Raw genomic sequence first — 12637 nt, forward strand, 5'->3', positions numbered from 1 at the left:
TAAATTTACCGAGTCAATTTCCCTTGTGGTTTTTTAATCACTCTTAAAATTAATGGCAATATTAAACAACTTTTGGTAAGAAGCCTTCAGCAGCTCTCGATAGTATAAAGCATCTTGTGAAACAATTCACTTCAAAATAATGTGGTTAAGTAAAAAGTTTTTACGGCCGAAAGATTTTAATTAGTTCAGATAGTGTATCCTGTGTATTTCTACAATCGAAAGGTTCCATAAATTTAAAAGGATTCGGGTACTTTTTCAAAATGTCCACAGATTTACATTAAACTTACCAGGTTTGAAGATAATGATAGTGGAAAGCTTCCCTTCAAATATTACTAACTAAGGTTGTGTAGTTTTTGAGAAATGAGTAAAACAAGTCACAAAATAATTTTGGTCTTATGAGACCAAAACTATTTTAGCATGTAAAATCCCCTTAGCCAGTTATGATATTATACCAAAACCATAGCATAACTGGTTAGTATGTTTTTATATGCTAAAACTGCGACGAAAATTATTACTTATACTCATTTCTCAAAAACTACAGCACCTCAGTAAGTAAAATTTCAAGGGAAGCTTTCTACTATCACAATCTTTAAACAGTGTAAGTTTAATGTAAATCTGTAGACATTGTGTTTTTTGTTAGGAAAAAGTACATAAATACCCTTTAAGGTACATGTATACTTTGCCCTAACAAAAATTTGCCATAATAAATATTTTTTCTTCTAGAAACTCAAAACAGGATCTCGAAATCTTAAGATGCAAGTCTTAAACAGACACTTCTAGGGGTGTAAGAACTCATATAGCCTGCAAAAGTCAGCTTTCAAACAGGGCCAAATTTCATGTCTCTGCTTACCGTAAGCAAAGAACCAGCGCTAACCGAAGCAGGAAATTCTGCGCTTCAATCAGCAATTAGCATGCTCCACATTACTAGGCATTCTTCGCTTACACAGCTAGCGCAGAAATTTGGCGCTTGCCTAATAAGCAGAGAATCAAGTGCAGAATTGGGCAGGTAACCACAGATATGAAATTGGGCCCAGTTCTCTACTGGGCACAATTTCATGGCTCTGCTTACCGCCGAATTCTGCGATTACGATCACGATTACCCGCTTACTTGCAAGCGCCGAATTTCTGCGCTAGTCTTGTAAGCGTAGAATGCCTAGTCACGTGGAGTACGCACGCAAAGACACCAAAATTCGCCGCTAACCCATGAAATAGGTTTGTTGTATGCACAGAATTCCCTGCTTCCGTAAGCGTCGATTCTGTGCTTACGGTAAGCAGATCCATGAAATTGGGCCCAGATCTGTACAGATTGGTCGATAAAGTACTTACTGCTTCCTGAATGGGTGCCACAAAATCTAGATGTTGATCTGGCGGATGATGTAATATGGAGAATGCTGATGTCACATTGCCCTGTGAATGATAAGAGTCAAGTGTCAAACATTTGTTTGTTGAGATCATCTTCCCATGAAGGGAACTCGGCAAACTCCCACAAGGGGATATAAACACCAAGCTGGCAACAACCAATCTGTTTCATACAAACATTTGTTTAACGTCTATGATTATGAATTGCACAAATCAAGAAATAGTGATTCAGTAACTAGACGACAATATATATTCTAGTCATTGTGAAATCAGCGGTTCACTGGGAATTCGAGTCCACAACCTTGTAATTGCAAGTCCTGCAGTCCAACCACTTGACCACGGTGACTCAATGACGTCAAATGACAAAGGTCAAATTCTGTTTAATAATAATAATAATAATAATAAATCTTATAAAGCGCTGGTATCTAGAAAACTATTCACTGCGCTAAAATATGACCAAGGGAAAAATTAATGGTAGGCTTGACTGAAGAGGTAAGTTTTGAGATTGGATTTGAATGAAAAAATGTCAGGTTGTGATCTAAGGGTGAGAGGCAGGTCGTTCCACAGGCGGGGGGCAGCAACCGAGAAACTTCTATCCCCATAAGTTTTCAACCTGGAAGGTGGAACGGCAAGCAAGTTGGCATCACTGGACCTTAGCTGGCGAACGGGCTTATACGGCAGGAGAAGCCTCTGCAAGTACAACGGGGATGAAGTCTCTGTCATACAACGGTATGTTGTACAAAGGAGTTTGAAGATGATGCGTTGCTCAACAGGGAGCCAGTGTAGTGCTTGAAGAACCGGGGTGATATGCTCAAACTTTTTTGAGCGTGTTAGGATACGAGCTGCAATGTTCTGGATTCTCTGAAGGTGATGCAAGGTGGAAGCTGGAAGTCCATATAAGAGTGAGTTGCAGTAGTCGAGTCAAGACGTTACAAGTGCGTGAATGAGTTGCTCTGCTGTTTTGTCAGAGAGCAATGAGCGGATGTGGTTTATGTTCTTCAAGTGGTACATGGCGATTCGGGAGGAGTTTTTGACGTTGGTTGTGAAGTTCATGTGCCTGTCAAAGATGACACCAAGGTTTCTAGCTGTGTTGCTACAAGGAATGACATGGCCATCAATCAGGATGCTGTGAATGGTGTTGTGGCGATGTTGACTTTGGGAGTTCAGCAAGAGGATGACTGTCTTATCGCTATTGAGTTGAAGTTTGTTTGCGACCATCCATTCCTTAACTTCGGCAACACACGCTTCTGTACGAGTAACTGCAGTGTTTGCGTCCGTGGAGACAAATGGCAGATATAGTTGTGCGTCATCCGCGTAAAGCTGAACGGACAGACCGTGGTTACGAGCAATGTTCGCAACAGGTGAAAAGTACAAGGAAAATAACACTGGACCGAGCACCGACCCCTGAGGGACGCCAAAACGTGATGTAGTGTTGGATGAGAAGGACCCGTCAATTTTTACATTTTGGGTGCGATTTTCCAGATATGAAGTAAACCACTTCAAAGCAGTTCCAGTGATACCGAAATTGTAGTGAAGACGTTGAAGGAGGATTTGGTGGTCGATAGTGTCAAAAGCAGCAGAAAGGTCAAGTAGCACTAAAATTACAGAGAGTTTCTTGTCAATGGCTCCAAGGATGTCATTTTGAACACACAGGAGCGTAGTCTCGGTGCTGTGGTGTTTACGATACGCTGACTGTGCCAGCTCAAGCAGGTTGTTAGATGTTAGGTAGTCATTGAGTTGACCAGCTACCACTTTTTCCACAACTTTTGAGATGAACGGCAGATTCGACACAGGTCTGTAGTTACTCAGCTTGTTCTTATCTAGCTTTGAGTTCTTTAAGATGGGGGTGACGTGCGCCTTTTTGAGCTGCTGAGGCACGATTCCTGTTTCTATGGATGAGTTGACAAATTCATGCTAGTGGTCAGTTACTATTATTTCTATACATTTCTGGTAATGAAGTCAAGGATTCCTCACAAGTGAATGTAATCACTGTAGCTGGCAAGCCCAAGAAGACCTGGGCCCAATTTCATAGCGCTGCTAAGCACACAAATATGCTTAGCATGAAATTTCTTCCCAAAAAAAACAGTATTACCAGCCTAGTTTCCATTTGTTACATAGTGCTTGTTACTAGTATTCAGCTTTTGTTTGCTTATCCTGAAAACCACATGGAAATTTGGTTGGAAAACCTGTTTTTATGAAGGCAAAAATTTCATTTTTGTGCTTAGCAGCTCTATGAAATTGGGCCCTGTTGACAAGAGTGCTTGCTATGTGATCTAGAAACACGGGGCTAAACCCCTACTCTTCCACGATAAGTGTTCTGGGTTCTTTAACGTGCACCACCAATCCTAGTACACGGGACCTCTGACTTGATGTCCCATCTGAAGGTTATAGCAACTAAGGTAAAGTATCTTGCTCAAGTATCCAAGTGTCATAACCGGGACTCGACTTCTACATTCTGGCGATCAGAAACACCAGAGCTTGAGCCCGGTGTTCTTAACCGCTCGGCCACGAAACACTACAGTTCGAAGACAACTGTGAAATCATGATTCAGATCAAAGTGCCGCAAAATATTTCTGATAATACAAAAATTTTGTTACCCTGATTTGCCGGAGATGAGGACAGTCTTTTCCAACCAAGAGATCTTTAATGTCTGCAACTGGAACTGTAATGATAGAAATTTATTTTTACATAATTTAACATCTACTATATCGTTGCGGTACCCGCTGCCAAAACATAGGATTCGAACTGCCTCTAGCTACCAGGCTATCGCGGTAGTCTAGTTGGCAAGACACTGCTCTAGAATTGCAAGGGTCATGGGTTCAAATCCCACCAGAGTAAAAATTCCTACGATATTTGTTCAAAGGACTAGGGAAAGTACTGAGTATAAAGTGCTAACACACATTGGTGTATGGGTAAAAAAACAAAAATTTATAAAGAAACAAAATTATTCCACATGATTTTTTCAGGTCCAAAATTATAAACTTAATCTTCACTGTTGCAAAGGACTGGTGAAAACGAATTACATTGATCATAAATGATCCATGACTTCATATGGAACACTCAAACTGGCACCAGCATTCCTTACGCTTTAGGCCCTGCTTGGCTAGGAACCACTATTCCTATGTACTTTTTGTAGGACAAAAAACATAATGTCCACAGATTTACATTAAACTTACAGGGTTTGAAGATAATGAGAGTGGAAAGCTTCCCTTCAAATATTACTAGCCGAGGTTGTGTAGTTTTTGAGAAATGAGTAAAACAAGTCACAAAATAATTTTCGTCTCATGAGACGAAAATTGTTTGAGCATGTAAAATCCCATTAACCAGTTATGATATTATACCAAAACCATAGCATTACTGGTTAATACGTTTTTACATGCTAAAACTGAGACGAAAATTATTTGTTTTACTCATTTCATAAAAACTACAGCACCTCAGTTAGTAAAATTTCAAGGGAAGCTTTCTACTATCATTATCTTCAAACTGTGTAAGTTCAATGTAAATCTGTGGACATTGTGTTTTTTGTTAGGAAAAATTACATAAAGGGTCTATGTACTTTTTGTAGGACAAAAAACACAATGTCCACAGATTTACATTAAACTTACACAGTTTGAAGATAATGATGGTAGAAAGCTTCCCTGAAAATATTACTTGCTGAGGTGCTGTAGTTTTTGAGAAATGAGTAAAACACTGTCATGAAAATAATTTTCGTCTCAGTGATCGTGAGCATAAAATTATTTTAGCATGTAAAACGTATTTTCATGTCATTGTTTTACTCATTTCTCAAAAACTACAGCACCTCAGCAAATAATATATTAGGGTACGCTTTCTACCATCATTATCTTCAAACGGTGTAAGTTTAAGGTAAATCTGTGGACATTGTGTTTTGTGTTACAAACAGTACCCAAATCCTTTAATACACATCAGAGTAAGGTTAAAAACCAAACTATTTTGTTTATCCCTGATGCAAAAATTAACATCCAAACAATGCGATATGATGAACAATATATATTTGGTCTGCGGTAACACCGTGTGTGTATCTGCTTGTCAGGTAGAGTTTGTTCTTAGAGAACTGTCTTGCTTTATTCCACTACCGCGGAGTAGATTTATCGGATATTCGGGAGACTTCTCAGTTCTGAAAAGAACTGTCCTGCTTTTTAATTACTACCCAGGGCGGAAGGTATAGACAATTGGCGGATCATATAGGATCGTATAAGCTGCGGAGTCAGTTCTTGAGATGGACAATGTGAACTTACGTTTGTTCTGGAGTGACTCAGCAGGAGGTGTCGTACTTTCATCAATGTCTCCATAATGAAGCATCTTGTGATTGGGCGACAGCCGACAATACCAAAACTTATCTAAAAACAAAAAAAGGTATGGGAGAAACTGGAAGAGTATTTAAAGACTCTGGACACTATTGGTAATTGTCAAAGACCAGTCTTCTCACTTGGTGTATCTCAACATATGCATAAAATAAAAAACCTGTGAAAATTTGAGATCCATTGGTCGTCGGACTTTTGAGATAACTATGAAAAAAAAACCACCCTTATCACACAAAGTTGTGTGCTTTCAAATGCTTGATTTCGAGACCTCAAATTCTAAACTTGAGGTCCCGAAATCAAATTCGTTTAAATTTACTTCTTTCTCAAAAACTACGTCACTTCAGAGGGAGCCGTTTCTCACAATGTTTTATACTATCAACCTCTCCCCATTACTCGTTACCAAGTAAGGTTTTATGCTAATAATTATTTTGAGTAATTACCAAAAGTGTCCACTGCCTTTACCTCTCGATGTTTTACTGGCATAAAAAGCTGGGCAATACTTTTAAAAACATCTTTATGGTCGTCTTCTCCTCTCCCGATTATATCTCCCTTGGTTTCAGCCAAACCCTCAAGGTTTTGATTAGTTTTGCTGCTGCTCTTAGTCTTGACCTCAAGACTCCAACCCCCAGGGAGTTTTGCCTCTACCTTCACTCTGAAACCAGCAGGCCTCAATATCTTCACCTCAAACTCTTAAACAAGTTGAGAGCTAAACAATTCAAAAATTAATATGCCCTTACCTTTTGCCCTTCCGGCTCTGTTGAACTTGTTAAACTGAGTGCCCTTCATAAGATAGTTCAGTCTCTGCTGTTTAATTAGGTCCATGATGACTGGCTTGATCTCTTTGCGTAACTCCCTGCAAAGTTTTAAAACACAAAGACATTATTTTTTTCTTGAAGCAAACAGCAAGAAAGACAAGAAGCAAAATTTGTCAAGTAGGTTGATCAACTCTTCCACACGTCGACTGGTCGTAAGCTACTCTGATAGTTGTAAAACGCAAACAACACCTCAGAAGTAGGTTCGCCTAAGGTTGCATACGTTGGCCAATGGTGGCAGTGCACAACCCGTTCCACTCAAAATGTTGGCAAACGTGCGCAAACGTTGGCAATGGATGCTCAAGTTGAATGCACCCCAAACCCATATAACTGTTTGAAGTGTTTTCTTCAGTTGTCGTCACCAAAGACTCCACTTGCGCTCATATCCGTTAATTAATTAAATCTCTGCGTTACACTATTATCCAACTTACACAACAGGAGTAGCCTGTGAGTTCCACTCTTCCTTATCGGACCGTTCCTGCTGTCGGAGCTTTAGGATCTGAGTGTAGTTGAGTTGGGACAGCTTGGTCCAGAACTGATCCATGGACGGTGAACGACTGTTCAAAGCTCGCTCTATCTGATCCTTCACAACGCTCATCACCTAAAGAGCGAGACAGAGAGAAAAGATGTAAACACAGAAAATAGTAACTTAAATGTTTTTACAAGGTTCCCTAAATTGATTTGACTTGTTGGCGTCAAACTAAGTTTATTTGGCTGTGTAAAACTAAGCCCATTAGAATCTGTACTTTACACACAGACCTTGACCCAATGTCTATAAACCCTGCTAGCACAAGAATTTGCTAAGAACAGAACATATCTATAACAGTCCTTGTATGAGAAAGCTTCAGGTATACCTGAAAATGTCCACCTAGTTAATGCTTTTCAGCTGAGCTTCATGAGGTGCGGGGCTAGTGGGTTCAACCATAGAACATGCCTGATACTTCACAGAGCCAATAAAATAAGCCTTTTAGAGGTATGGCGGACGCAAGAGGAGTGTATAGTTTGGTTTGGGTGTGTACACATAAATTTACCCAAACCTTAATAGTGTTGTAGCATTGTGTCCGCCGTATCTCAAAAAGGCTTATGAAGGCGACTACCTCCATGCCTTGTTATTGCCTCGGTGCCCCTTGAAATGTTCCAATCTAAATTAAAATGTCCTCATTACGAGGTGCCATTAAGAAAAGCACAGCTTCAGACCTGGGCCCAATTTCATAAAGCTGCCAAGCACAAAAATTTGCTTAGCATGAAATGTCTTCCTTGATAAAAACATGATACCCAACAAAATTTCCATTTGATGCATATTGCCTGTTACTAATATTCAGCTGTTGTTTGCTTTTCCTGAAAATCACCTGGAAATTTGGTTAGAAATCCTGTTTTTATGAAGGCCAAAATTTCATGCTGAGCAAATTTTTGTGCTTAGCAGCTCTATGAAATTGGCCCCAGATATGATGTATAATCACCAACTGATACATTTTGCCCTCCCAGGCTTAAATTGTTACACTTGTTTGAATGAAAGCAGACTAGTACAAATCGATTGGACACATAGTTGTTTTGGCTGTGTAAAACTCATAATAATCTGTAGGAGCACACACCAACTCTGCACCCAGACCAGAGCCAAATTTAATTAACCATGTAAGCAAAACAAATTTGCAGACAAAATCTTGCTTAATAGCAGAAACCTGTTACCAGCCAACATTAGAACCTGTAAGCTAAAAAGATATGGCTACCTTGGGAAAGTCTTGAAGCTCAGCTCTCATCTCTTTCCAAGTCTTATTGAAGAGACGGATACACTGACAGAAGAACTCCTTGAAGGAGTTATCACAAGAAAAGAACATCGGGTAGTACTCTTGCCCTGTCTCGTCAGCTGTAAGCAGAAAACAAATACAGGGGCCAATTTCATAGAGCTGCTTAAGCAAAAAATTTGCTTAAGCACGAAAATAGCTTGCTTATTTTACACATTTACTGGCAAAAATTTCATGCCACATACATTGCTTGTGACAGGTATTTAGCTATTGTTTACTTAGCATAACAATTGAGTGGAGTCTTAGCTGGTAATCTGATTTTACGAAGCAAGGATTTTTTTGCTTAAACAAAATTTTGTGCTTAAGCAGCTCTATGAAATTGGGCCCAGATCATCAGCCGTGCACATCTGAAGCATTGGAGAGGTTCTTATAAAATAAAACCGATCAATTGTTGTGTGTTCACAAGACGAAGGGTCTGGTGAAAATTTTAACTCAGCACTTTTATACTTTTGGTGTAATCGTGGTTTTTGATGACGTAATTTCTGGTCAAAAAAAGTTGGTCATTCTAAAGTAATTTGAATTGGGCAGATCTCCAGATCAGAAAGTTGCAATGGGGAGCCTTCGATGTACTTGATCATTCTGCAACGTCACATTTCTGTAAAATGTTTGGCTTTTCCAAGGGCTGTGAGAATTTTTTTGTTAAACCGACTCCTCACGAAATCTCGTATTCTTGCGATCACTTGTTGCAGGCACCCCAGCAGAGTGGTCTGGTGAAAATGTGAACTCCGTCACTTTTATAATTTTGGTGTGATCAAAGTTTTTTTGGAGAAAAAATGATGTCATAATTTCTGGTCGAAAAAGTTGGAAATCATAAAGTATTAATTCCGATCACATAAAATTGTCACAACCAACTTATAGAATTGGTTTTCAAAACTTTAAAATGTATCAATCTAACACCTAGCTTGTGCTTTTAAAATCACCAAAGGTTGGCATGAATAAAAGTAACAGTTTTAAAAACTTACGAGCTTCACCGACTTTCAAAATCTCACACAGCATTTTGGTGAGTGCGATGCTGGTTCTGGCAAAAGGACACTCGTGCTCATCTGCTCGGCAAGAATTCTCAAGTACAACCTGTACATGTTTCATAATAGAGCACAACAAAAAATTCAACACAAATAAATATTACTAAAGGCAAACAGACATTTTATGCAATTGTCAAAGACCAGTATTAGCACTGTTTGTTACCAAATACATGTATGAATAGTTTGGCCATAAAGGTTGTGTCACACGAGACAATTTACAGGCAACCAGTTCCAGGCAATCTCCAAGAAGAGAATCAAGTCACATTTGAATGTTCACATTTTATTCTTGGGAACTGTTAGACATTGTTTTAAAAAACGACTAACGCTACCAAAGTGGTCGTGTAGCATGCACCGATCCAAGGCGACGTGTTCCACTAAGCGGATGTTTATCTGTGCTGTGATCTTTACAATGGTGGCGAATGGCAACATAAAAGTAAACAAACAAATAAATGCCTAAAGGCCAGTTCACACTGCAGCGATAACGGAAATAATAACGATAACGCACAATGAGAATGATTCAATTGGTTGAATACAGCCACCCTCATTCAACCAATCGAGTGCATCAACTTCTAACATTCTCGTTTTCGTAGCCTGTGTGACCCGTAGGCCTGGGCGAATTATTCGAATATCCGGTTAATGGCGAATAGGTATCCGCAATGGGCACGAATACCTATTTATAAACTGGATAGTTCTGTAATTACAACCAAGTAACCGGATATTCTTTAATATCCGAATATCCACGGACGTCGGGCGACAACTGATATGAATGTTTTGTCTGAAGAGTTAAAACAATGACATTTCTGACGTAATTTGTTCAAAGATTACAAAAGTTTTCCTTCACGTAGAGTCAATCACGATCAAAAGAATTAGCAAATCGCCATCTTTAAATTAGATCCGGTCATTTTTATGAATGAACCGAGTGACACTGTCTAAAACTATATCAATCCGACCATAAGATTTCATTTTGTTTTTTTTAATAGCGCCCTCTAGCAGCTAAAAAACTATTCGAATATCCGGTTAATTTCGGATAGTTGGCCAGCGGTATCCGAATAACAAAATTTCACTATTCGCCCAGCACTAGTGACCCGAGCCTTAGGTGTTCCAACTCTACCTTGGTGTAGTTGTCGTTGTGTGTTGTGGCAAAGAAGTACATACAATCCAGTGCAAGAATGCCGGGCGGTACAACCATGAAGTCCATCGTAGGATTCGAAGTGTTCTGCAAGAGATAATAAAAAATAATATTATTCGTTTAAGTTTACTTGTTTACATATTTTTGTTGTGACAGATCGACAGCAAGTTGAGGACAACACGTATTCAGTACCCTTACAGACTAAACAATGACGTTTTATCCTTACCAATCCAGTATACCTTTAAAGGTACTGGACACTATTGGTAATTACTCAAAATAATTATTAGCATAAAACCTTTCTTGGTGACAAGTAATGGGGATTTATGGTATAAAACATTGTGAAGTGCCATAGTTTTTCGAGAAAGAAGTAATTTTCCAAGAATTTGATTTCAAGACCTCAGATTTAGAACTTGAGGTCTCGAAATCAACCATCTAAATGCACACAACTTCATGTGACAAGGGCGTTTTTTTCTTTCATAATTATCTCGCAAGTTCGATGACCGATTGAGCTCAAATTTTCACAGGTTTGTTATTTTATGCATATGTGAAGGCTAGTCTTTGACAATTACCAATGTGTCCAATGCCTTTATTATAATTATGCATCATCTGTCAACAAAGATTGTGCAGAAACTTTTTCCAGTCCGCTCTTATTTTTAAAGTTAAATGAATTAAAAATAACTCACTGTGAAGCCAAGTTTCTTGTAGTCGTTAGTTGCAGACATGGATGGTTTCCTGATGTCGCCATGGGAACCAAAAGCAATCATTCTAAGATCAATGATGTTTTCTCTGTGTTTCTGGTCAGGGAAGAAAACATCAAGATTAGCATGGTAGGAAAGTCCTGATACTCTGAACGCTATAGTCCCCTTCACACGCGGCGATGGTGCCACGCTCACCATGTTGGTGGGCATGTTAGGTTTACGTGTGTTAACGCCGCGTCGTCTAAAATGCGCACTTCACTGCATAACGCACAGCATACTCTATGCATAGAGTTATATATGAAAACGCACAGTGAAATTGCTCACCAGTATGGCGCATTCAAGATTTTTCTGATGATGGGTCAATAGTCTAATTTTTTTCAGAGCCAGATCAACTTTAAAGTGACAAATTAATGGCAATAACAAGTTTTGCTTAGAAGCCTAGAGCAGCTTTCAATAGTATAAAGCATTTTGAGAAACATTTCACTTTATAATGAGCAATTGAAAAATTGAAGCCCCCATATTTGAATCTGAAAAGTGTTACTGAAGTAACACTTCTCAGATTGTGTTTTCCCATTGGGGATTATTCTTCCTGCATAGACATAACCGCTCGGGAGTAGATTTTTTCGAAGTTCCGGTAACTTCTCAGTTCTGAAAATAACTATACTGTTTTTTAACTACTACTACTAATAATAACAATGGAGTCTTATATAGCGCCGGTATCTGCCACAAAAAGGCGCTCATGACGCTCGCTCAGGATACAAAATAAACAGTTCAAAAGAAAGGAACAGAAAAAGTTTGTAGAGAGTTGCTGGTCATTGTTTAACTGCAAAGAGGTGGGTTTTGAGGACAGTTTTGAAATAAGATGTTGTATTTGCAGTCCTGATGTGGTAGGGAAGACTATTCCACACCTTGGGTGACAGGGAGAAATCAGCTGGGACTACTACTTTAGTTTAGTGGATCGAGGGAACTTCTCGTTCTGAACTTGTTGCCGTGTCTACTGTGTGCTCAATTTACCTCATTGTTGGGGTCAATCTTGGTGTTCATCTTCTTCTCCAAAAGGTTAAAGGTCAACTGTTGAAAGACGTACAGCTGGTGCTGCATCTCGGTCCCTATATTCTGAGATCGGACAACTTTCTAAGAAAAGATGAAAACACAATTTATATTGGTGAAAAATGTTTTTGTGAGTTTCCCATGATCAAATCTCTGAATTTTACTTCCGGGTTTCACTGTGACATTAAGATAGTGATAATAATAAGTATCCTGCAAATTTATTTTGTCTAAAATGCCCATGTTGATTGGAAATCAATTAAAGGGTGCGTTTATTTAGCTTCCCTCGGTCTACCCCGCGTTGCTCACTCGGGTGAGCCCCTGACAAGAGCTAAACGAACGACCACTCACCGCTCTCGTAGTGACGTTGTTTACCTGGGGCCAGCCCTCAAGTGACCCACTCCACAAGCAGGGCATTAAAATCTTGCAACTTTGACGACCGATTA

General features: G+C 39.2%; 1 protein-coding gene across 5 annotated transcripts in view; it reads right to left on the reverse strand.

Annotated features, from left to right (window-relative positions):
* Positions 1–12637, reverse strand: part of LOC139934726 (engulfment and cell motility protein 1-like) — a 35511-nt gene that overhangs the window by 3343 nt on the left and 19531 nt on the right. For all 5 annotated transcript variants that reach the window (XM_071929106.1, XM_071929104.1, XM_071929105.1 and 2 more), the window contains 10 exons: positions 12159–12278; positions 11130–11240; positions 10429–10533; positions 9258–9366; positions 8221–8357; positions 6925–7094; positions 6419–6534; positions 5616–5717; positions 3957–4021; positions 1327–1407 (listed from right to left, as the gene is read on the reverse strand). In XM_071929106.1, coding sequence (XP_071785207.1) covers positions 1327–1407; positions 3957–4021; positions 5616–5717; positions 6419–6534; positions 6925–7094; positions 8221–8357; positions 9258–9366; positions 10429–10533; positions 11130–11240; positions 12159–12278 — 1116 coding nt within the window. The remainder of the gene's footprint in view (positions 1–1326; positions 1408–3956; positions 4022–5615; positions 5718–6418; positions 6535–6924; positions 7095–8220; positions 8358–9257; positions 9367–10428; positions 10534–11129; positions 11241–12158; positions 12279–12637) is intronic.

The sequence above is a fragment of the Asterias amurensis genome, chromosome 3 (assembly GCF_032118995.1).
Source record: "Asterias amurensis chromosome 3, ASM3211899v1".
Classification (NCBI taxonomy): Eukaryota; Metazoa; Echinodermata; class Asteroidea; order Forcipulatida; family Asteriidae; genus Asterias; species Asterias amurensis.